Genomic DNA, 27373 nt, shown 5'->3' on the forward strand with positions numbered 1-27373 from the left:
TAAAATTATCGAGGTGACATATTTTTGTTTTAAAAAAACCGTTAATTGGATTTTTTTTTGAAAATTATTCTTGTTTGGAAACACATAACAATATATAATATAACATTTTATTCAAGTCTCTAGTTTCATTGGTTTGTGAGATATTTAGGGTTAACCAGAATGTTCACCTTTTTTTAAAACTGTTATGGTAAAAAAGCCACCAACTCAATTTTCTTAAGTGCCCTTTCTGAATGTTTTTGCATTATTATTTGTTTAACAAAATTTAATTGAAGTGGATGTCTCTTCTAGTTCTTGAGCTATGGACTACGAACCTACGGACGTACCAACGTACGTTCATCTCTCGAAAAATCTTATATTTCGACCTTGAAACGTCGCGAAATGTCAAAATTTTCAATTCGACAAATCAGAACGATTACAATAACTTCCTACGGGGAGTTAAAAAGTGTGAATATCAAATCTAAATTAAAAAATAAATGTCGGCTACAACGAAAACTGACCGATAATTTTAAAGTTTTTCTTAAAATTTCTGAATTTTGAGGCATGTATACAATACATACATATATTATTAGATGTGAAGAAATGCTTGAGTCCTAAATATTTTAAAAATGAAGTTTCAAAGAAAAAACCGAAAAATTAATAGAACGAGTTTCTGAATTATTTTAGAACTTCTTCTGAACTCACAGGAGACAGGATGTTTTGTTTCTCTCAAGTTCGAAATAGTTGGTTGTATACCTCATCATAAAAGCAAATTGGTCTTATTTCCCAAAATAGTTTCGCCTTATTTCACTTTTTAAGAGTGCTGATAAAAATTGGTCTTAGTTCTTTTTCGTAGAGTGTATTAAGGCCAAGTTTTGAAAGTTAGTCTTTTTTCACTGCACCCGCACTATTCAACATATCTACTCGTAACAGTCCATTTTCTTTGGAACGAATACCAATCGGGGAACATTGGTAGAAAGCGAAAAACGAACAGGAATTCGCAACACACTCAGCATGATGTCCAACTCGCCAAAAACATCTAAAGTTTTTTTTTAATCAACGATATATGTACAGTACATTGCTATGTGGGGGTTGGTAGCTCTTGTTTTCCAATTTAACATCATTTTTCAAATAATTTTTCATTCCTTTCAACTTTCTATGTCGAAGAGCATAACTCACATAACTATATCTTTATCATCTAATCGGACTCTGATCAAAGGACTTTGAAACCAATAAGACGGTTTCTATAACGTACATTTAAGACACATACCGAAATGTCTATAAGGAGCAACATATCCTTAAACTTAAACATTTAAAATGAGAGTTCAATATTAAAAAATCCACTTCCAGATAAAAATGCAATAAACCTACCTATTTCCTTTTTCAAAATCAAAGAAAACAGTAAAATAAATATCCTGCGTTTCACACTGAAAAGATTAATAATGCATTTGTTCAAACCAAAAGGACTCTATACTATATACCTAAGACCTAAGGTGCGAGTAGCTATGTATATAAATATATATTTCTTACTGAAAAACACTCTTTAAAAACACATTCTTATATTTTCCATTGTTAGATATTATTGTTAGCGTGGGCGGTAGAGCATACCTATAGCTAGGTATAAGCTGATAAAAAATGGATCTTCTTTTCGCATTTAACTCTTCATCATTCTTTTCGAAAATAGTTTTACTTTACTTTTGGATAAAGCATTTCCCTGTTTGAAAGGGAAATGTAAGAAAAAGTTTATCTAAAAAAAATAATTATCCTTTTTTCTTTATCCTTCTATTTTATTTTTCAGTACTGGATTGTCAAGTCAGCGAATGGGGCCAATGGAGCGAGTGCGACAAAAGTTGTGGTATTGGTATGATGACTCGTAGTCGGAGCATTTTGCAGGCATCCCAAAATGGAGGCAAACATTGTCCGTCGTTAGTGCAGAAACGTGGTTGTCAAGGGCTCCGTTGTCATGGCCATCATGACAGGAAAGTTTTGCGAGGTGAGCAAACTTGTACATATATTTGCTATTATATTCCCATTTTCAATTATGTCAGCCTGCGGGGACTTTCCTGAGAAGACATGCGGTTTTTCTACACCCTTTTTCAACAGTCATGATGAAAAGTTTAATTAAGTTTACCTCTGGGTCGTAGCTACTTGAATTATTATTAATGATTGTAAGAGTAAAAATTAAAGAAACGAAGCTTGGTATTTCTGAAAAGTAAACATTTATCAGGTGCTTCCGTGTTATGATTATGACCAATTTGCCAAACCAATAAACAATATCTTTAAGTTGTTTTCTATTAAATTACATAATTAATTTTTGTATAAGTTTTGTGACATGGTTTATCACATTATAAGAGAGTCCTGAATATAGAACCCGTGAAACTTAAGAAATGTCTTAAACATCAGATTAAAGAAACTCATGAAGTCTGGGATGCATATGGTTTCTTCAACACAAATATAATATACTTTCTGGATGTACATCAATAAAATAATGGAAACCCTACCGAGAAGCATTTCAACATTCATCTGCGGTCCTGACAACGATGTCACTTTCACAGAGTGGTATAATAATTGACACAAGGATATGTTTCCCTAGAAGATGGAAATGAATTAGATGATGCTTTTTGGGTTAGGTTACTTCAAATAGAAAGTTAGATTAATGTTCGTACCATCGATGTATTAACCTCATAATACCGCAAGGAAACCGTGCGATTTCGATTCGATTTCAAGATGACGACTGTATTATTTTGCAAAGGACATATCTTTATTTTCAAGTCCTTACGAAACGAAAAGAAATTTACAACAAAATTTGTCAGATGATTTCAAAATTCATGCATATGGTGTATTAAATGCAGGCGGGAGTTTTTAAATGGTTAACTAAACTTTAAGGCGCTTGATGAATTTAAATGAGTCTTGTATCTGGTTTCAAAAGTGAATCAGACTCATACATAAATACCCGGTTCTTTATGAATTAATTGTATTTTTTTTATACCTGTAGTTATTAACCTGGCAATCCTTTTTTGAAGGTGGTCATTTTGACAGCTGTCTACTTATTTATTCTCAGCTTAGTTTGTCATTTCGTTGTACAGTGGGAAGCGGATCTATATGATTGCGGCTAATGGGGCTGGAGCTCCGCAGGTTGCTTACTTTGCTTCAGAGCTCGAGATTTTTTTTAGAGAACTGAAACTGAGCTTAGAAGAAAACTATTTCATCTTTATCGGTGATTTAAACGCAAAAATGAAGATTGGGGAAATAAATATAGTAATCCCAGAGGTAACCATCTTTTTAATTTGATGAATCTTTACAGCTTTGAATATGGCGTCGACCTGTTGGCTACTGAAAAACCATCGTATCCAAGAAGTGGCTCCTTTCTGGATCTTTTGCTGTACGACACCAGACTGACAGTTACAGACAAAGATACTGCTTACAGAAAGTCGAGTACGACAGTGATCACTGCGAACTGGCTGCTGTAATGCAGATTCTGAACGAACGCGTATAGTTAAAGGAATACGTTGCAACGCAGTATTACAATTACAGTAAGATGCGTTAGCCTCGTTTCACCAACGAGCTAGCGAGGGAACTTCAATCGAGTGACATAGCCCCATCAAACAACAGAAACCTGACAAATACAGAATTTGACCAGCATTTACCACAAATGGACGAAAACAATAAAATGAACGATGGAACGGACAATACCATAGTACAAAGAACGGGACCAAATGGAGGCTTAGAGAAACGCGACTATTGACGCACTGCGAAGGCACAAGAGTGGTTTACTAACAAGACTCAAAAACTTGTACAGACGACTTACAGACTCACATAACACTGAAGTCGTCAATAAAAATGTCAATCTGTTGATTAAGGAAAACTACAGGTTATCAAATAACAAGTACTGGGACCGCAAGATCCGGTCAGTTAATTTCAGTGACCCTAGTATGTTCCCTAAAATCAACAAGATATTCAGAAAAAAGAACGACAATGACCTTCCGAGTCCGAAACTCCAAAGAACCGAAGTGAACAGAAACGTACTCAGGGCAGCGCAAATAGATCCAGAAGAAGACATCTTTAACGATGACTTTTACGTAATTGAAGATACGAAGGAAAAAGTGGAGGCGGTGGGAGCTGCTTTCCAGCAAGTGTACAAGGTGAATGTTACCATTCGCCCCAACCATGACCTGGAAAACAGAACCATGACCACTTTTACCTTCGAAATGATATGACACAATGGCGATCTGAAAACCGCGGTTTCATGCGGTTCAATGACGATTCCTTGGCAAAAGCCATAATCGTCGAGCAAACGGGACCAAGTCCCTTGTTAGTTACGAAGGTTAAGCTTCAACTCATCTTCAATTCAATAAAAAACAAAAAGTCAGCAGGTGTCGATGGTATATCCAACGTTGTACTAAGACATTTACCGATGGAAGCAATTGATATTTATACCACACTCTTCAACAATGCAATGAATAATGCATTATTATCCAGTACATTGGAAGACCGCTGTGATTCATCCTCTCCCGAAAAATGGAAAGGACAACTCCAACCCGTCAAATCTTCGGTCGATAAATTTTCTTACGAGTGTTAGCAAAATTTTCGAAAAGATCATCAATAGGGCTCTGACTAAATGGGCTGCGGACAACAAAATAATTCCGGATAAACAATTCGGACTTCAGGCGGGCCATGACACAATTCATTCTGCGTCTAAGCTCGTTTCTGATATCCAATGGAATAAATCAAAACAACAATGCACAGGTGCTGTTCTGGTTGATTTTAAAAAGGCCTTTGACACCGTATGGTTAGAGGGTCTTTACCTAAAACTGAGCAGGCTTGGCATAAGCAAACCATTGTTGTATATACATCTACACAATAATCACACAATCTAATTGCGTGCAGAACGGTACGAAAGGTTGAGGTTATAAGAATTCTCCTTCAGCATGATTTTGACAAGATTCAGCGAATTGTGACGACTGGAAACTGAAAATAAATGTCAAGAAGTCGGAGACAATTCTGTTCAGGCCTCCGTTGGCTGGGGCCACGAGGGATACGTCTAAGAATTGGCGCAAGGTGGTCATAGTTGATCTTCACGGGCAGCCATTAGCGAGCAAAAGTGTAGTGAAACACGTCGGTATCTGGTTAGATCAGTATTTATGTTTCGACAGACACATGAATGCTGCTCTGACCAGGGCCAGAGGAGCATTTGCTCTGACGAAAAGGCTGTTCATACGGCCAATCGTTTATGGTTGTCCTGTGTGCTTCAACGTTGCCCCTTTCCAGATGGAGAAGTTTCGGGTGTTCGAGCGGCAGTGTTTACGACGCTGTACCGGCTTATATTGAACAGCCTGATCGTCTTATGTGCATTACTATTCGAACGAGGTCCTATAAAACGGGGCACGAATCAACAGAATTGACAATTTCGTGATAAAACTTGTTCGAGGTCACATTGCAAAAGCTATGTCTTCGAAAAACAATTTAATATTGTAGGCGTTCTATCCGAACGACTAGTATTTTGAAAGTGCACGCTTGAGCGGCTTCATTCCACCAGAGGCATTCCTCTTTTTTGATAGATGCGGTCTGATACAAGATAGATTAGCAGTTCCTGTACAATCGGGATGTCATGGCACAAGGCAAGTTTTAAGTAAAATAGGCATCTTGGCACTAAAAAAATATGCAAAAAAAAAAAACAAAAACAAATGAAACAAATTTAAAAGAAAAATGTAATAAAAAAATAAAGACATCAAAATACGACAACAAAAAAACGTTAGATAGTTAGATTTGCTGCTGTGGTTGTTTTAGTTTTAAGAAGTTTATATGTGTAATAGATAGTTTAAGTTAAAGGATAAAAAAATAAATAAAATTGAATTGAAAGTTAAATAGATCTTAAGGCAGAAACTTAGTGGTCCGTATGGGACCATTAAATTAGTTGTAAGTTATGGGTAATCAAGCTAGTTTTATGAATTTTTGTCTAGCTTTAAGATAGTTTTAAGAAATAATAAATAAAAATGAATTAAAAAAAACAAAAAAAAAAGTGCGTTAGACTGTCATTCCAAAAGTCTTGAGTTCGATCAATGCCTATGTTATCTGAAGTTTCTTTCTTCATGGATACTGCCTTTCAGGAAGAATTGACAAACTCTCCAAGAGTAATTCTTGTCATGAAAAAGTGCTTTCTTAAATTATCCGCTCGGATTCGGCTTAAAACTGTAGGTCCCCTCCACTACTCGTACTCAGGAATGGTTGAGAATTGTAAGTCACAAGGCCCCTTGTTCTTAAAGAACTATTGCGACACCCAATTTATTTATTTACTCCCGATCACTGTTTAAAAATCCATATCAAATGGGGTGGCGCAACAGTCCGTTGTGAACCAGGGCCTAGTGACTTACAACTCTCAACCATTCCTGTGTGCGTGTACTGTTGTCAGGAATGGAAGGGACCTACAATTTTAGGCCGAATCCGAACGGCTAGTTTGAGAAAGCACTTTTTCATGACAAGAATTACTCTTGAAGGATTTGTCAATTCCTCGCAACAGGTAGTACCCGCGAAAATTAATTTTTTAAATTAAGGTGGCACAGGCAGGGATTGAACCCAAGACCCCTTGCATGACAGTCCAACGCACTAACCATCATGCCACGGGTACTACAAAAAATCCATATAGCCAACGAAAAAATCAATTTATTGAATTTTGGTGAGAGCTGCATGGCCTTGGTCAGTTCAGGCTGTCCGGAATGCAGTAGGACACACTTAGGCCAGTTCAATGGGCAGTGTGTTGACTTGAATCTTGAGGCTCTTTTTAAAGCTCAATGAAACCAATTTAAGTCCCTTACGAAACGAGAAAAACTTTAGATTTTTATAGAAGAATTACCCTGGGCAATTCTTGCGTTTTTGATCTAGAGCAGGGCATGTACAGAGGAGGCTAAGAACTAGTTCCCCCTTTTCTTCATACGTACAGCTTCTGCAAAATTCATTTTAGAATACGCCTAGCCGCGTCGTCGTGTTGTGCTTTCCTGTTAGACAGTGCCCGTTTATGACAACTATTATGGCCCGACCCCCAGAAAAGGTACAAATTAAATTGTGCCATTTCCATTAGAGAAGATCTCAAGTTATTGACTGTAATAGACTTTGTAGAAACAGAGTCCAGAGATTTGATAGCGGTCTGACTATTTGAGAAAATACGGATATCAGATGTTGATTTCATGTTTTCCTTAAGCTAGGATAAGATTTCTTCCATATCCAAAAGTTCTGCCTGGACCAAAATACAATAATTGGGAAGGCGGAATGAAAGATTTAATTTCAGTCGTTCAGAGTGCAAATCCCCACCAACCCGTTTTCGATCCATCTGTGTAGAAGTGCACTGACTCGTCTTCTAGGAATATTCTATCCTATTTTGCTAAGCAAATCAATAGGTGTTATGTCGATTAGAATTTCCATATGCTGCAGATGGGGTCGTGTGAAGCGATCCGTTTATACATATGCAAGTTTTCCAAAGCTTATAGCTTTTTAAAGCAAACCACTATTCTGCCACACCGTATTTTAAAATCGGTGATTGATGCCTTAGAAGAGAATATTCGACGCATGATTACTGTCGAAAATTGGGCTTTTCGTCTGCAATTAATGCGCGGCAGCTGCGATGGTAAGTGCGTTGGACTGTCACGCCAGAGGTCTTGGGTTCAATCCCTGCCTGTAACATCTAAAGTTTTTTTTACGGGTACTGCTTCTTGCGAGGAATTGACAAATTCTCAGTAGGTATTGGTCTTCATTTGACTTTAAATGAAGTTTTCAGCGAGTTCGAACTTCAATGCTTTTAACATTTTCTTTTAAATATTTTTTTAAATATGTATATTTCAAAATCTTGATATAATAGAATTTTTACGCAACAGATTTTTTTTCTAAGAATCAACATTAATTTCAATCCCTTTTTCTGTTACGTTAAATCTAATTTTTGAAACTTTTATGAAAATGTATAGAATAGAGTAATTTTAAAACAAAATTTTAGATAAAGTCATCTAACATCATTGGAAAAGTGCAATTTCATTGTGTAGCATGTTATTTTTTTACGTAGTCCTACTTGCCAAATAATAAATGCTTTAATAGAGATTCGAATGGCTTCAATATGTGGTCAAGTATATGGTATATATAAAATATCAAACATGCTTTGTCATATTTAAATTTTAAGAAACACTCAACTGAAATGATGCAAAAAACCATCCTTGTCCTTTATCTTAAATTTTACATTAAGTTGTATGTACTTATTTAAAATCTCGAGTTAGTGTTTTTAAAGAAATCAACATGATATTGTTATTAACCTTAAATCTAAGGAAATATCTTTTCATGTAAATCCTAATTATGGGGCTTGCACGTGTAGCAAGATGCTCAAAAAATAGCACAGAACCAATCTAAGATGTAAATGTCTTTTTTGAATTTTGTGGCTTCAATAAACACTTTTCAAAGATGTGGTCCTCTATATATATTGGTTTATAAAATTCACTAGGCTCTAAATAAAGAGCCTACAAAGTTTTACTTATATTAAATCCATTGCAATGCTAAACAATATCGTTTGTCAAAATGGTCGCTTTGAAATCAGTTGATACTAGAAGAATATTCGATTTTAAAGAATCCTCAAAACACCTTTACGTCCACAAGGACACAAATACTTCTAGCTAAAAATAGGACAAAGGAACCGGAATGTCCTGTTTTAAAACAAAATAAAGTAAGTAAAGAAGTGTCTGTTGGACTGAACTGAAGTGGAGCAGGAAATTGTTTCTATTTAAAAAGCATTAGAATTTAATAAAATGGAAAGAAAAAATCTCAGCGCAAATAAGTTGCTAACATCTTCCTCCTTGAGTGAAATGTAGAAAGGGAAAAGTATGCAAAGAAGGAAAGTACTCGTAGAGAACAGATTCTATGCTGATGTCTTAAGTTGTGATAATAATCTTGATGCTCTTCTAGAAGAAAAAAAGAAGAATATTAAAAACTAAAAGTAATTTTCAGAACTGTATAAAGAAGTGCTGGGTTCTTTTTTCTTCTCAAGTATAAAGTTACAACTTTTGGTTGTTTGCCTTGTTATTTTTTTTGTTGATGTTGTTGTTTGGGCTGAAAAACTTAATATTTAAATTGAAATTGAAAATTTAAGGTAAAAGTGATTTTGTTTTAGCAAATAGTGAAACCCTAATCACACCTTGTTTTGTTTATGCGAGTTCTAAGTTAGTTAACAGTCTATTTTACCACGTTATCAGGTGTTACTCAAGTTTTAGTATGATGGACATATTGTTTCCATCATTCTTTGAAATGGTTTGTTCCAAGAATAAAATCAATTCGAGTTCTTTGAAAAAGGTTTGGCTATTACCCTTGTGTGAAATACTTCCACTGAACAGGATTCAAAGCTTTTAGCGAATATATACACTCGATACTTAGGACTTCCCATAATACATAGATACAGAAGAGAGTCCAGAATAAAAACGTAACAACTGAACAAATTCAATACTTGGAGCAAACAACGCTGAAAAAAAAATGCAATGTTCTCCGTAAATGTTTGAAACTTAAAGAACTTTTAAGTGGAATGACGATTTTATTAGATTTAGTAGAAATGAAAAGTTTGATTTGATTCGTTTTGTTTCTACGAAAAAATATTTTCTTTGGATCTGTTGTATAGTTTCTATTTTACAACATCGATTTGATTGTTGCTTGTTAAAGACAACAAGTTGAGTTAAATCGATAAGCATTACAAAATCTTGACTTATTTCTTCTTAAATTTCAATGCAAATGATTCCTATTCTAAGAAAAATATGCGCTCTACAGCTTCAAGAGTACATTAAATATCGCAGTACATGCTGTACACAAATCAATTGACTCGGATAACATACCCCTACATATTCTGGGAGAAGACTTTTTCAGTACTTCGTCAGCTTTATAAACTGATTAGCACTACATAAGGATAGTTTGCTCCTCGGTTTAATCATATTTGACATCAAACTCTATAGATAAAAATACTCTTAATTTTGAATATGCTTCAATATCTTAATGAATCTTAACACAAAAGCCAAATAGGGACTTGAGAAATGAGTGGAATCCCAATTAAGTCATTATCAATGAATTGTACTTGAACGAAGAAAGTGAACACTTTTCTTCTATTATATGAAATGTGATACCTACTACGGAATGATAACTTTTTGAAGGTATTCAAAAACACTAAAAGATGCTCATAAAGGGTGTCATTTAATAACATATGTTCTCTTTCTTTGAATAACGTTTGCAAACCGTACGCATTTATAACCAAAAAACAGACTGGGATGCAAACCACACTGATAATTTCCCATCCCGTCTGTCAATTTGACTTGCTTAAGAGTTTGTAGGTTTTCGTGTTTTGTAAAAAAGTTTTCAGTTGAATTATTTTAAAAAAATTAAAAACTACCAACAATATTTTGTAAATAAGGAAATAGTTTGATTTCGAAAACGAGATTTTTTGTCGTAAACCAATTTTTACCAATTTTAGTAGCAAATCTTTAAAGTTTTTATTTTTATAATGCTGAATTGTTTCAAGTCAAGAGATATCGAGAACCGTACTTTAAATTTGTACCAAATTTGCTTACTATTATATGTAAATTCTATTGTTTATGAAAAAAACGGACTGTGGGGTTTTTATAAAAATTTGCTGAGTGTCGAAAAAAATAATTTGTGTGACAAGCCAATATTTTTAATTTTTAAAAAGATATTTGGGTCGAAAGTAAATTTTTAGCAAGTTTTTATTGGTTTTTAGTTTTGGTAAAAAAACTGTCAATTAAGTTTTTCTCAAAAATCAATAAATTAACTTTCTTAAACAAAAAAATAGGTTATAAAACTTCATTTTAAAAACTATAAGTCCATAAGGTCGTTAAGAATTATTCATAGGAACATTTATAAATATCTTATTTAATATCTAGATTGCCGAAGTCAATGTCAACTAAATATTTTTGACGACAACGAGAAGTTGAGGCTGGATTTATGGGTTGTGGAAGTTTGAATTTGATTTCACTCCTTAAAGTCAAAAAAATATCTTCAATGGCTAGTTTAGTAAAAAGCCAACCTATCAATGATGCTTTTCTAAGATAGTTAACAGTGTAAGTAAAGTAACTGTGGATTTCTGCAATTTCCCCCTCATAGTAAAATGGCTTCTCACAATTTTCACTGAATCTCACAAGAACATAATGTCCGGCTTCCATTTTATCATCATCTGTAAGCTTATAGTCAAAAAGCTCTATTCATTTGATTTCAAAATTATCTTGGTCAGAAATTAAAGATTTATCAGATTCGGCATATGAAACGCTTTTATCGCTCTCATCCGACGAGCCAAATTCGGTTTGTCGGGCTTTTTTAATGATTTTCTTTTGTCGGCATTTTCTCACTTTTGTTGGACTTTTACCCTTCTGGCTAAGTCTTCGTCGCTGTACAGCCAGTACCGATCGCCGTTCCAACTTCTAATCCACTCCCCTTCGATGCATACGGGACCGTAGATCACACGAAGAACTTTTCTCTCGAAGCGACCCAAGGTGCTTTCATCCGCTTTTGTCATAGTCCATACTTCTGCACCGTATAGCAGGACGGGGATGATAAATGTCTTATATAGCAACACTTTGGTCCCTCGAGAGAGGACTTTACCACTCAATTGCTTTCTTAGTCCAAAGAAACAACGGTTAGAAAGAGTTATTCTGCGTTTGATCTCAGCGCTGGTGCTGCTTTCTGCGCTTACAGCGGAACCTAGGTAGACGAAGTCCTTGACTTCCTCAAAGTTACGTCTTAAAAAAATCACATGACAGCGGATCATATGGTCCTTCCATATCGTCAGCATTGACTGAGGTTCCACTTTCGTCTTTGCAGCCTTCGGTTCTTGGTTTATTTACCTGTGAATTTCGTTTCACCTGTTCATAAAACTTTCGATTTTCATTCCTGCTTTTAAACCTTTCAACATCTTCGACCGCGCGCTTCTCATGCCCTCTCTTTTTCCTTCTGAGAAGTCGGCGTTCCTCTCGCCTCTTCTTCTCATAGAGCTTATGAGCAGATCTCGTCCTTTTATGCATCGCCGCTTTGCGTGCCTGTTGTTTGGCTGCATTTGCCTGCCGACATTCCTCATCAAAATCTATGAGATTGAATCCGTTGTCGGAAGTGTTGGGGTGCAGGCTGTTCTTCCCGATTATTCCACCAAAGATGTCTTCCCTTCCTAGCTTGGCATTATAATCGCCAAGGACTATTTTAATATCGTAGCTAGGACACTACTCATATGTTTTGTCGAGGAGCTCGAAGAACATATCTTTGGTGTTGTCATCTTTCTCTTTTGTGGGGGCGTGCGCGCGTATCAGTCTAATGTTGTTGAATTTAGCCTTGATGCGGATGGTTATGAGCGTTCATTGATGCACCTATAGGTCAAGACTTCTTGCCTAAGTCTGGCTCCAATGGCAGTGCTTCGCAACTATAAAAGCTTTTACGTGGCCAGGAAGTCACCCCGACGGCACAACCCCTACCTGGAGGGCCAGATCCTAAGTATAACTCCAAGGATGGAGAGCCAGATAAAACCGCTCCTTATAGGCCTGGACTCGAATAAGAAGTCCTATAAGGTGTTCACTAAGTAGTTCAACCTTACTGGAACTGTAGACGCCACCGTTCATTCCATCTCGGCAATTCCTCTGCTGCCGTCTGGATAAGGAGAGGTGCCTTAGTGGAAACAGCTTTCCTCTCTCTCTCGTTTGCTGCCCAGAACAACTTTTCACTGGGGTTGGAACCCAATCTCAAGTTGAGGTAGGTAGGTAGTAGTAGTACTAGGCACCCGATGTTCACCATGGGGAGGTGAGAGTTGGAGTTGATAGACAGAGGTTGGTTTTGAGAAAAAACCTGTGGACGCTTGTATCCTCTTGAATGCACATATATTCCATTTGAACATCCCACTTAAAATTTATCATCTCCGTAAATTTGGTAGTTGTAGGGATTTATTCCAGTTGCTTGAAAGCCATTTAATATATTTCTTGAAGAGAAAGCCATTTGAAATGGAAGGTTGATCAATTTTACGACATCGTAAATTGTTATTTGCTTTCCATGATTGTTGCTTAGAATATCATTAAATGCTTTCTTATAGAAACGTTTGAACTGCTCGAAAACTGAAGCGTCCAATGGCTGAAGTCGATGTGACTTATGTGATGGAAAAGATAGTAAAATAATTCCATTATTCCAATGCTTGGAAGACTGCAGTGTGATGCATGGTTATCAAGAAGAATCAAAATTGGGCGTTCCTTGAAACAATTAGTAAAGTGTCGTACATGTTTTAGGAGATCGACGAAGAGTTCAGAAATCATCCATCCAGATTTCGAATCTAAAATAAGCGATCCAGGAACCATTTGAAAAACGCTAGTTAAGGCGGGTGCGAGGGAACTCATATCCTGGTGGAAAACGATTTCCATAGGCATTTACTAAGCCTACCATTGTAACCAAACAGCCACGCTCCGCTGATACTGCTTGAGTGACAGAACGCTCACCCTTCGCTGCGAGGACCTGATAGATATTGGTAGAAATAATAAATCCATATTAAATATAAATGATTGGTTTATAGTTTTACCTTTGGTTAATACATTACTGTTGTTATTCCCGTCTCATTTAAGTTGTAAAGGGTGATTTTTTTGAGGTTAGGATTTTCATGCATTAGTATTTGACAGATCACGCGGGATTTCAGACATGGTTTCAAAGAGAAAGATGCTCAGTATGCTTTGACATTTCATCATGAATAGACTTACTAACGAGCAACGCTTGCAAATCATTGAATTTTATTACCAAAATCAGTGTTCGGTTCGAAATGTGTTTCGCGCTTTACGTCCGATTTATGGTCTACATAATCGACCAAGTGAGCAAACAATTAATGCGATTGTGACCAAGTTTCGCACTCAGTTTACTTTATTGGACATTAAACCAACCACACGAATGCGTACAGTGCGTACAGAAGAGAATATTGCGTCTGTTTCTGAGAGTGTTGCTGAAGACCGTGAAATGTCGATTCGTCGCTGTTGGCAGCGATTGGGTTTGTGTTATTCGACCACATGGAAGATTTTACGCAAAGATCTTGGTGTAAAACCGTATAAAATACAGCTCGTGCAAGAACTGAAGCCGAACGATCTGCCACAACGTCGAATTTTCAGTGAATGGGCCCTAGAAAAGTTGGCAGAAAATCCGCTTTTTTATCGACAAATTTTGTTCAGCGATGAGGCTCATTTCTGGTTGAATGGCTACGTAAATAAGCAAAATTGCCGCATTTGGAGTGAAGAGCAACCAGAAGCCGTTCAAGAACTGCCCATGCATCCCGAAAAATGCACTGTTTGGTGTGGTTTGTACGATGGTGGAATCATTCGACCGTATTTTTTCAAAGATGCTGTTGGACGCAACGTTACGATGAATGGCGATCGCTATCGTTCAATGCTAACAAACTTTTTGTTGCCAAAAATGGAAGAACTGAACTTGGTTGACATGTGGTTTCAACAAGATGGCGCTACATGCCACACAGCTCGCGATTCTATCGCCATTTTGAGGGAAAACTTCGGAGAACAATTCATCTCAAGCCACCAAGATCATGCGATTTGACGCCTTTAGACTATTTTTTGTGGGGCTACGTCAAGTCTAAAGTCTACACAAATAAGCCAGCAACTATTCCAGCTTTGGAAGACAACATTTCCGAAGAAATTCGGGCTATTTCGGCCGAAATGCTCGAAAAAGTTACCCAAAATTGGACTTTCCGAATGGACCACCTAAGACGCAGCCGTGGTCAACATTTAAATGAAATTATCTTCAAAAAGTAAATGTCATTGACCAATCTAACGTTTCAAATAAAGAATCGATGAGATTTTGCAAATTTTATGCGTTTTTTTTTTTTTTAAAGTTCTCAAGCTCTTAAAAAATCACCGTTTATATGTCCTAAGGGTCAAATGAGTACTGTGCATAAATTTGTTGAAGGTTTTGAAAGAAATTATCAACGGTTGATTTTGTTAAACCTTTTAGTATGGCTAAGCTCATATTTTTGGGCTTACGTAGCTAGAGCTCAGAATTTCGTTTTAAGAATCCGTAAAGCCAATTGTCTCCTGCTTTTTTTTGAAATGTTCCAAGTTGGTGGGAAGCTAATATTGTTAGCCTTAATATAGTCATACACAAATTTCTTAAAAGAATTATTTCTTTTTCTTGCAGCTTTGTAAGGGTTTGGCGTGGCGTATATTTGATATTTGATTGAAAAGTGACACCTTCGTCAGGGCTACTTTCATTACCCGAATCTGACCAATCTTTTAAGGGATCCTGTTTTTTCATACGCATGATCAATGTGGTTCTATTTATCCCATATTTTTCAGCAGCTGATGTTTGCGTTTCAAGTTTTTCTGCAATAGCCCTCTTCACCTTTTCTTCGTCGATTGCAATCGTATATGTCTTTCTCTTGTAGTTTCTCAACATAACACGAAATAAACATGAAAACAAAATAAAACACAAATATTAGCATAACAAATCATGTTGGGGCACATTTAACAAATGTCAAAGGTGCCCCTACTATCAGCCAAATGTGCAACAGTCAAAGGTTAGCCAAAGGTTTTTAACATCTGTAATTTTTTTTTTATATTAATGTTTTGATTTAACAAAATTGGCTTTAGGAACAATGTTATCATATTATTATTTCACAATAACAACAACTTTTTATTTTGTTCACAAATCTCTTGCAAACCTGTAGTTAAAAATAAAAATCCCGAAATTACAAAAACACGTGTTACTCGAAGACGAGTTGAAACAAAATTGCCGAAGTTCATAACGTTTCTTTATATTAATTGAGACTTCGTACACCATCCCAACTTTTCTTCTTAAAGGATTTGTTCACACCGAAAGTCACAAAGTCAAATGTGCCCTGGTGTCAAATGAGCCCCAGTTTACCATACTCACCAGAATCGCTACAACTCATGATTAATAAACTAGGTACCTACTATAAAACCTGGAGATTAGTGGTTAGCCTGGAAAAGTCGATGATAATGGTTTTTCGAAAAGGTGGATTAAGAGGAAGTAGTCATGAACGGTGGACTTACAATAATGAAAGAATAGAGGTGGTTAAAGAATATAAATATCTTGGCATCAATATAAACAAATAAAAACAGCATTGAAAAACATCTTGCCGATAAATTGCAAAAAGCGAAAACAACTATGAATATTGCATGGAAAAACATCTTCAATAATGAGCATATAGCTCACAGCAGTAAATACAAAGTATTTGAATCGTTAACGGAGTCAAAATTAATGTATGCAGCTCAAGTGTAGGGTAGCAAAATATATGAAACTGTTGAAAAATGTCTCCTATTTTATATAAAAAGGATATTCCGATAACCACCGAATGCACCGAACTGCATGTTAATACTAGAAACAGGAATCTCTCCATTGTTTATTAAAACTCTGAAATTGAATGTGGACTACATATGTAAGGTCCTTCTGATGTCAGATGAAAGTCTCCCGAAAATAGCAGCACTGCAGGTGCTACAGAAAAATTGAGGTTGGTTCAGAGAGTGGCTAGAGCTAGCTGAAGTATCATGAATGAATCTGGCACTGGAAGACTGTCATAGGTGGAAACCATTTCTGTACCAATTAATTGCTGCAGTAGACGATCGATATAGACAAAGGTACACATCCGAAGCAAAAGAATCCATTTATTTATTTGACGTTTTCTCATTTTTACCTAAAAAAGTTGGAAATGCTTGACGATTTAGATATTTGTGTAATACTAAAAAAACAGAGTACAACGAATTCTCCTAACCGGTAGGTAGAGCAGCTTCTTATTCGTACCCAGTTCTCGGTAGCTGGAGTCCATGAGACCAATTCTTTCTCATTGAACCACAGAGCAATTTCCTTGTTAGCCGATTCAACAGCATCTGAACCGTGGAGGATATTACGTCCGACTTGGATGCAGAAATCAGCACGGATGGTACCTGGCAGAGAGTCAGCAGGGTTGGTGGCACCCAACATCTGGCGACCGGTTTTGACGACGTTCAAGCCTTCCCACACCATTGGAACTACTGGGCCGGAGCTCATGTAATTGACCAAACCGGTGAAGAATGGACGAGCAGACAAGTCAGAGTAGTGCTTCTCCAACAACAGAAACAGAAAATCTTGACATCCTCGGAATGTGCATCAGCAACCACCTTTTGTGGAGCGATCACATACGCTATGCTGCCAAAAATGCCGCAAGATGTCTAGGTTTTTTGAGACGTTGCAAGAAATTTTTTTCTCCGTCTGATCTGGCTTCAATCTATAAAACCTATATACGTCCGAAACTTGAATATAACTCTCATCTCTGGGCTGGTGCTCCAGTAACTTATTTAAGGCTCTTGGACAGTATTCAAAAAAGAGCTTTTAAAATGATTGGTGACATACACATCATCAACTCGTTTACATCACTCGAACATCGACGCAAGGTTTCTTGCCTCACCCTTTTTTACCGTTATTTTAACGGCCTATGCTCTAGTGAAATAGCCAGTTGCATTCCTCCCCTTAAACAATTTAACCGTAATACCCGCGCTTCTAGGAATGCCCATCAGTTTACCCTTGAGCCCAACTTCGGACGTACTATGAAGTACAGAGATTCTTTTTTTAGCCGTACTACGCGAATGTGGAACGCCTTGCCACGCTCTATCTTTCCCTGTCATTGCAATGTTCAGATATTTAAAACCAATGTACACCGACACCTCCTATCCAACCCTTCCCTCTTTTCCTAATGCTCACACTGTGTCTTTGGCATATTAAAGGTATAAAAAACCCTTTTAGTGTTTGCTAATTATAAAAAAAAAAAAACAAAAAAAAAAAACAAGTCCTTGGAAGCCCACATGAATTTCATGGCGACCAACTTGAAGCACTTCTGTTCGAAACGCTCGATGATCTTACCGACAATTCCACGCTGGACCGCATCGGGCTTGACCATGATAGAAGTACGTTCCTTGTTTGCTGCCATTGCTGTCGAGAACAACGAGAAGAATTTATAGCATGTCTTACAGCAAGCTGGACTACAATCTTAATCAAAAGACATCTGTCTAAAAAATCTTTCTCTTGGGCCTTGAAACATCGAGAAATGTGAACATTTTTAATTTGACAAATTGGAACGATTGCAATAACTTGCTATAAGAAATTAAAAAAATCATTAACAAAAATAAGATATGTTTCATTCGAAAAACGGCAGATACATTCCAAAACTACCCCACTCAAAGTTTAGATTATATTTAATGTGCAATATATAGAAAAAATTGTTTGAGCGCGCATCTATTTTTTCTCATCTGGCTTTACAATTCTCTCATTAGGTTGAGGCTATTATTTACAAATACTGTATTTTAATCAGGATACAAGAACGAACTTTAAATTTTGGACGTATTTGACGTATACTTTAAGTAAGGACCATTCATCCTTAAAGTCCATACATGAGGAATAGGAGAGTGTTAATAGGGAGAATGAGGTTATTAAGGTTTTTAAAATAATGTTTAGAAAGACCAAAAAGGTATAACACATGTAAATAAAACGGCTTCATCCAAAAACCTTTATACATTTCCAAAGGCCCTAGAATGATTTTTCCCATCCCAAAACCACTCCAAATGCTACAGAATCAAAAAGTCCTACCAAAAGAACCAAAATATCTACTTTAATTTTCACACGGATATTAGATATGTACATAGATAAATCGGAAAAAATATACATGTGTAGGAGTTTTATATAATACGTGTATGCTGATGTAAAGGGGGCACCAGAACCAAAACCAAAGATTCCAATTGGTTTATGTTCCTTTTTTCTTGCTCTGTAGGTAGTTAGGTTCCTATTAACCAAACTTTTCCAAAAATGTGCTCTTCTATATTGCCATATATATAACAAGCCATTAAACGAGCGTTTCACTTTGGCATACTTTAGAAAAATATCCTTCGACGCTTTCAAAAGAACTTTTGGAATTATAATGTTTGAAGTTATCCCTGGCGTGAATAAAATTTCTCCCTAAAGAAGTCGGAAAAAATCTCATTACCGTGCATGAAATTACGAAAGCCACTTCCTTCTCACCTTTTTATTTTAACATCGAGTAATGACTCATTTATCCTTGACCAAACTCACGCACACACTTTGCAAAAATTATATATTTTTCCGTTGCCGTTTTGTTGGAGCAACTCTACACAATACTTTTTGTTTCTATACTAATGCGAGTGTACGTCTAGGCTAAACCTTTGCACGAAGACAAGAGAGGAAGGGTAATATATGTTTACATATGTGTTTACATATGTAAAATATGTAGAATATGGATGTAGGCGGTGAACATATCATCTGAGGACCCCATATGCTATGAGTACGGTAATTAGGTACTCTACTTTTATAATACATATTTTTGCATTAATTCTACGGAACACCCTTTGTTTAAGATAAAGGTACAAACACAAAAAGAAGTCTAGATATTATTTTCACGTCATGTCATTTGCATTTCACTGGAAAGATGAAAAGTTTAATAGAGATCAACGTTTCAATTATATGGACACTCTGAAGCAATTGATTAGAGACATAATAATATAATTATAACATTTTTTTTAGTTATAGGGAAAGTAATACAACTACAACTATAGTACCATGATTGCTAGTGCGTTGGACTGTCACGCCAGAGGTCTTGGGCTTAATCCCTGCCTGTGCCATTCAAAGTATTTTTGACGGGCACTGCCTCTTGTGAGGAATTGACAAATTCTCCAAGAGTAATGAATAGTGCTTTCTCAAATTAGCCGTTCGGATTCGGCTTAAAATTGTTGGTCTCCTTCATCCCTAAATACATTACTCGCACACAGGAATGGTTGAGAGTTGTAAGTCACTAGGCCCTAGTTCTCAACGGACTGTTGCACCACCTTATTTATTTATTTTATTTTAATACAACTGGAAATAAGACTTTAACAAAACTTATTTCATTACAATATTTGTTATTAGCTGTTGAAGCCATTATGATGATGAAGATTTTAAATTTTCTTCCAATTTATAGCGGAATATTGAAAAACCCCATACAAAATTGTACTTTCGTAAAATAAACCTGCTTTTTAAGTACAATTAAACATTTAACAGCCATATAGTTAAAATTCACATTTTGGAATGAGAACATTTTTCAATTTTTACACAATTTTTTCAAAACAAAGCATTCACGTCGGTGGTGATGCCCCTTCTCGGTGCAATAGTGAAACTTTGTGACATTTTAGAGATGCGAAGAAAAGAAACAGTGTGTGTTGCTCAAAAACAATTAGGATTTTTTTGCTGCTGTAGCCCGTTTTGTGTTGACAAAAACTCATTTTTGTCGATTCCTCGCTGATTTGGGACTATAGACATTCTTAAACAGACATTACTCCATATTTTACTTATAGACTTTAAAAGACTATAACCCAAGCCGATCGTGCCTTCGATGATTTGGGTCATGACATGCAACAAATTGATACAGATTTTAATCTAAAAATCCATCTTCCTACCTTCATAAGCACATTGGTTCCATTAGAGGCTTACAAAATTCAGGAATGATTTAAAACTCCTTCGGTTGATTAAAATATACTATTTACAAAATGAGAAATGGTTCTTGGCCCGCACGCACTCAAGCGGATATGAATATCCTTATAGTAATAAACACAGTGCGAGCAATTAGGAAGGGAGGAGAGAATGGTTTTGAATGTCTGGACATTCTAATGAGTGGGCAACATTGAGTCTAGTAAAACATTCAACATTCGTCTAGTGCGACTAAAAACAGAATCTCTGTGCATGACAGTACGTCTGAAATCAGGCTCAAGGTTAGACAGATTAATATTCCTAGAAGAATGGGTATAACGATTAAATTGTTTAAGGGAAAAAAAGGAAAGCAACTGTCCATTTCACTAGAGCATTGTTTATGAAAAAAGCGATTAAATAATGACATACATGAATCTTTACGACTGTGCTCAAGAGATACAATTGTTTAATTATATATTTTGGATATCAGACTTCAACCCGTAAAATACTACTTCAATTGAACGGTCCGAAGGGTAATTTATAACCCAACGAAAAAGGGATTCATCAATACCAAAAGCACGCATTTTCGATAAGAGAGTTTGGTGCCAAACTATCAAATGCCTCTGAAATACCAAGTCTATAATCTTACTTTCTCCAAAACTATGTGCAATTTTGTTACACTGTTCGGTGAGATCACCAGTGGATCCATTGCTACGAAATCCATACTGTCGGTCATTTTCGTTCTTCAAGATATTTCTTAATCTGAAAATTAATCAGCGTTTACATGATCTTGGAAAGAAGGGACGTAAGTGCAATTGGACGATAGTTAGATGGTGAGGAGGATTCGGATTCTTTAGTAACAGGCTAAACAAATGCTTTTTTCCATCCACTCGAAAAGAGAGTTATTTTTTAAAGAGGATATCTTCCCTAATTAGCACCTTTGGGCCTTTTTCTTTGTAGCATCACAATCTATTCAAAACTTTCTAGATGATATCTGGAATCATCGAGAATTTGACTGATATCGTTTTCCATACTTAAAGGCATTTATTTTTCTACAATAAAATAAACATAAAAAAATATGTTAAATTCTTGAAATTATTTAATTATCCGTACATTTATTACTAATATCTTACATTTATTTTAAGGTCGTGTAATACTTTATGTACATGGGATAGAGGTACTTAATTAGCACACACATTTTTCTTTATGTTAAATTTTAAAAACCAAATTAAGAGCATTTTTTTATCTTAATACAAGCTACTGAGAAAGGCAACCAATTTTCTTTTAGTATTTTAAATTTCAAAATTTTTAATTTGTACACAAATAAAGAATAAAAATACTTTAGATTTCTTCTCTCTCTGGCATACTTTAAAATTTTAGGGCACAGGTTTTTAACCTTTCCATAAACACATTTTAAATTACATCACATTTTGACTATAAATATATATGTATTCATATCGAAAAATGTTGAATTAATTTTTTTGTCTTTTACGGGCTCAATAATTTTGGTTGGATTTACAATTTGGGGCCTATACTAACTTTTTATACATATTTGATCAAAATTCTAGAAAATTATGTTTCCGCTATCGAACTAACTCATTCATATGATTAACATGGGCTCTACTTCTTAACTTGTCTATGCAGCTCTAAAACAAATACGAAAAAAGAGGCTGGGATGCGACCCACACTGATAACTTCCCATCCCGTCTGTCAATTTGTCTTGCTTAAAAGGTTTGTAGGTTTTCGGGTTTTGTTAAAAACATTGTTAGTTGAATTATTCTTAAAAATTTTAAAATTACCAACAAAATTTTGTATGTAAAGAAATAGTTAAGTTTGTTTATCTTTATCTTTATCTTTATCTTTATCTTTATCTTTATCTTTATCTTTATTGTAGCATCAATGTTATAATATTTGTTTCTTAAACTAAATTGTACAATTTACAGAGACATGGTTGAAAATAGTTTAGTTTGAAAATCTAGTGTTGTTAAATAGAATTTTAGTCGAACATTTTTTTACCAATTTCTTAAATTTATACAAATTGGATGAACGAAATTAATTTGAGATATATCAAGAACCGAACATCAATTTTTACAAACTTTGCGAACTATTTTTTGTTGATTTTATATTTTTATGAAAAAAAAAACAGACTGTTGGATTTTTATAAAAAATCTGGTGAATATCGATAACAATATTTTCTTCGAAATAAAACAAGTTTGAAGACAATATTTTTAATTTTAAAAAGATTTTGAGTTGTAAGTAAATTTTAACCAAGTTTTAAAATTGTTTTTTTGATAGGTTTTTATTTTTTTGTAAGAAAAAATATATTTTCTCAAAATTTTACTGAGTGTTAACAACAATATTTTTAAAAGTAAAAAGAAGTTTAAAGCTAATATCTCAAAATTTTAAAAATATATTTGAGTCAAAAATCAATTTTTACCAACTTTTGTTAAATTTTCTTTTAAGTTTCTATTTTTTGTAAAAAAAACTGTAAATCTGATTTTTCCCATATTTGACTGAATCTTGAAAAAAATATTTTTTAAAAGATAAAAGTAGTTTAAAGCCAATATCTCAAATTTTTGTAAAGAGTTTTTTAATAACTTTATAATTGAAATATACTTGCTCAAATGCTTATATAATCTAACAGATTAGCTTACTGTAAGTAATATGTCACTACAGCATACATATTTTTTATATTATAGTATTGCGATACTGATAGTTACTCTAGCTTATAAGATATTGTATCTTACTGAGTAAATTAATAATAAAACTGTAAACTGTAAACTAAAATTTTACCAGATGTTAAAAACGTTATTTTTCGTTATAAAAAATTGTTTTGGAGATAAAATCATTTTGCATTCACAAAATTTTTGAGGGGACACTTTTTTTTTTTTAGTTTTTTTTTAAATTTATATTGGATTTTGTTTTTAAATATATTGTTTGGAATCGCGTTACAATATATTATATAAAATTTAATTGTCTCTAGCGTGTTTGGTTCGTGAGATATTTAAAGTTAACCCAAATGTTCAAATTTTGTCAAATTGCTAGGTAAAAAATCTACCTACTCAATTTTCTTGAGAGCCCTTTCTGCGTCTTTCTGCTTTATTATCTGTTTAACAAAAATTATTTGAAGTCAATATTTCTACTGGTTCTTGAGCGACGAAAAAACTTCCCGAACGTATAAATCAACGTACACACGCTCGCACAAACAAATCTCTAAAAATCTTTTTTTTAGACTCTAGGGACCTTGAAACGTCGAATAAATTAAAATTTTCAATTTGACAAATCAGACGGATTACAATAATTTCCGATGGAAAGTTAAATAAGGTTGTTTTCTTTAAACCTTTTCTAGCGTATCTGTATATAGTTTAGAGAGTTTCTTGTATCCTTTAGTAAAATATCAAGCTTCTATAAGATTCTAGTTGTTCAATTATGGTTTGATTTGCATTAATCGTTCGCCAAAGAATTGAATATCCTATTTAATTAATTTGACTCTTAAGTACACAACGAATTAAATAATAAATGTTTCTTGTTAAACAGGAAATAGGTTTATTGACCTATGTCTCTAATTTTCATAAAAGACTATGTCCTATTCAAACAAAAACATTGCTATCTCTCTAAAGTCCTAAAGTCCTTTGAGTGACTTAATTCGCAAAAAGGACTCCTCTTATATCTTTGCACTTATTTTGTTGGTATACATCAAGAGAAAGGTTATCGAAAGACAAATTACATCTCAATCAAGTTGCACAGAGTGTACAACAGGGTCCCTAGCAAAAGGACCTCACAATGGTTCTAAAGCTAATTGTATTTTTTTCTCGTTGATTTTGAATCAAGCACACATCCACAACTAACTTTGAAAAAGACAATTGTAAAAATAACTTCTACCCTTTTTTGTTCAACTTCACAACTAACGCAAATAATGTTCTCGCTTTATTACAGAGATGGCGCTCTTGCTGCCGGCAGAACTGTCAAACAACCATCATTTCAACGATAGCAGCAGTGAGACCAGGCGGAATCTACGACTACGCTACAGGGCATCATTCAAACACAATCGAGAGCACGAGTGAGTACAGAGTAAACATATTTTAACTTTTAAAAGGCGGAAAAAAACACCGAATGGTTCATTTTACACTTCATCTTTTGTTATCAAAATAAGCTCCACTCCGCTTCTCACAAGTCACAACTCCAAAGCTAAAGCTAAAGCCAACGCACAAAATAAATTTACATGAGAACATAATTTTTTATAGATTTATAGGATGATGACTCAAAAACACCCGAAGGATATTTGTTGTTCTGTTTGTTTTAGTACCATTCGTCCTCGGCCATTCGACTGATACTCCGAGTTCCCAGAACCCAGATCCCAGTTCAGGTGTGTTATAAGTATGGCGTCTATCCTTTGTTAGGCTGGGCTGCTTTGAAGATAAACCTGAATAATGTTAAAGTAATTTATACTTCAATCATACTGTGTTTAGATATAAAATGTAATGACAGCTTTAGACTGATTTGCATACGACATTAATGACGCAACGATGTAATAACCTGTTTTTGTTTTCAGGCTTGTTAAGAAAACACATTTGCTCCTGCGTCCTTGTCCTCGGGCTTGTGGAATGGAAAATTCATGTAATGTGAAAATTATTAACTTTGATGAGTTTACTCAGAGAATATTTGTAAGTGAGTGAGTTGAGTTAGGTGGGTGCAGGCGCAGGGGTAGTGAGTGTAAGATGCTGCAGGGAAAGGATATTATTAGTGTGTTAGGGTATATACCTATACATAGGTACAAAAGTAAAATTTGATTGAGTTATGGTAAATCTGTTTTGACTAAAGGACGATGGCAACTTGATTACCATTTTATTTCCCCTGTGTACCTTTGAAGAAGGAAAAATGCTTGGTTTGTTTTCGGTTCCAGCATCTTTGTGGTTATCCCGACCCATACTCGTTCATTGAAGAATAAGAAAAAAAACAAATTAAATTCAAATAGAAGATCATCAAAGTGGAATTACTTTTATATTATAGAGAGCTTACTAAGTCGTAAAAGGTTATATAGGTTTCAACGTCTAATAGGATTGCAGGTATGGGATATGAAGTCAACATATTGAAATTTGTATAGCACGTTAATTCTAAGGACATAAAAGGTGTTAAATTTAAGTGTTTGATAGGGATTATCGCTGCAAATTTGTGTAACTTCAAATCTTTAATTCGAAAAAGAAGGGAAACATATAAAATTAAATTGTACTCGAAATTGAAATTTCTGTATTAAGTGTTTTTGACATAATTTCCTAAATGGATTTTTTGTCAATTTGGGTTTTGAGAGATGAATTGAAAATGAAGAATATTATGGTTATATTTGTATTGTTTGTTGCATTGATACTTAGGTACAAAGTAAATCATACACTTTGGAGACAAAGTCCAACCTTTAATGAGCTTCTCCAACATAAACTACTCGGATCCAACAATTATAACAAATACTTAGCAAATCTTTATAACCCCGATCCTAACTACTTTAGTTATTAAGATGGTTGCAAACCTCTCTTTCATCCTTAACAATAACTCAAGAAATAGTACTTGCCAAAATCATAAGCCTCAAACAACACTTTAGCCCTGGTCCCGATCGCATCCCATCAGTTGTTTTTAAAAATGTATGCATTCTCTTTTAAAGCCTCTAACTGCACTCTTTGAACACTCTCTTTCCCAAGGTGTGTTTCCTCATACGAGTATATGGAAAGATACATTAATATTTCCGATTCATAAACAAGGCAATAAAACTACAATTAACATTTATAGGCCTATTGCTTAGCTATCATGCATCGCAAATTTTTTGAAAGTTTAGATTATGTTTCACTTTATTTCCATTGGAAGCCCTTATTCTCTTCCGCTCAACATGGTTTTCTTAAAGGAAGATCTACAACGACTTACTTCATTGAATTGGATATAACTAAAGTTTTGTCAGGCCTAATAGAGTCCTCTTCTGTAATTCAGTCTTCAATCCCAACATGCAAATCTCTCAAAAGAAATATATCCCCTTCTATAGTTGAAGACATTGTGTCTTTCAACAATAAAACCGGAAAATGAATTCTAACGACACTAACAGATACGGGTTTTACACTCCCCTACAATATCATCCTGATACGGATCAAGAACTAGACATTGAAGACATTGTTTCTCAACAAAGCCTTCAAAGTGTGCATGCCTTACTAGTTAAGTATAATATTGAAGACTATTTTACAAAAAAAGTTTCAATTCGCATACGTATTAAGTGCGGTTTAGTTGATATAGATAAAAAAGTTTGTGAATTGTTAACAAATAATAATTGGCAGTTTTTCACTCATGATCTTCGATCTGAAAAGCAATTTAAAGTAGTTCTTTATGGGTTCGATGAAATTCCAATTAATAGCCTTCAATACTAAGTTAATTGAAAATATTTTAATTGAAATTCCTTTTAATAATTGGTCATCAATAAAAATATATCCAACTTACTTTTCGGGAGGAGCTGCATCACATCAAAAGCGCTTTGATTTTAGTAATGAAATGAGGAAACTTATTAGTTTGAATAGTGCATATTTAATTGGTGGTGATCTTAATAGCAGAAATAGACATTGGAACTGTCTCAGAGCCAATACGTGGGGTATTCTACTTTTCGATTTAAATAAAAGGCATTCATTTGATATTTTATATCCACCTGAACCAACTTACTACCCTACAAATAATCGTGGCAATCCTTCAACATTGGATATGTATCTAACTAACATGACTAGACTTTTTAGTCAACCTATAGAACCTAAAAGAACTTTGCTCAGATCACTTACTAGTTGAATTAGGGGTTTTTGGGTCACCGTTTTGTCATTTAAAGGACATTTTTTTAGCAACAAAATTCAATCCATGCCAAACTTTCTTTCTGAGAAAGTGAGTGAGTATGGCATTG

The 27373-nt window shown here is 34.8% G+C and overlaps 1 protein-coding gene across 2 annotated transcripts in view; it reads left to right on the forward strand.

Moving 5' to 3' along the window:
• LOC129944299 (somatomedin-B and thrombospondin type-1 domain-containing protein) overlaps nt 1-27373 on the forward strand; it is a 295288-nt gene that overhangs the window by 211884 nt on the left and 56031 nt on the right. For both annotated transcript variants that reach the window (XM_056053646.1, XM_056053645.1), the window contains exons 2-3: nt 1775-1969; nt 24394-24517. In XM_056053646.1, coding sequence (XP_055909621.1) covers nt 1775-1969; nt 24394-24517 — 319 coding nt within the window. The remainder of the gene's footprint in view (nt 1-1774; nt 1970-24393; nt 24518-27373) is intronic.

This window comes from Eupeodes corollae, chromosome 2 (assembly GCF_945859685.1).
Source record: "Eupeodes corollae chromosome 2, idEupCoro1.1, whole genome shotgun sequence".
Taxonomy (NCBI): Eukaryota; Metazoa; Arthropoda; class Insecta; order Diptera; family Syrphidae; genus Eupeodes; species Eupeodes corollae.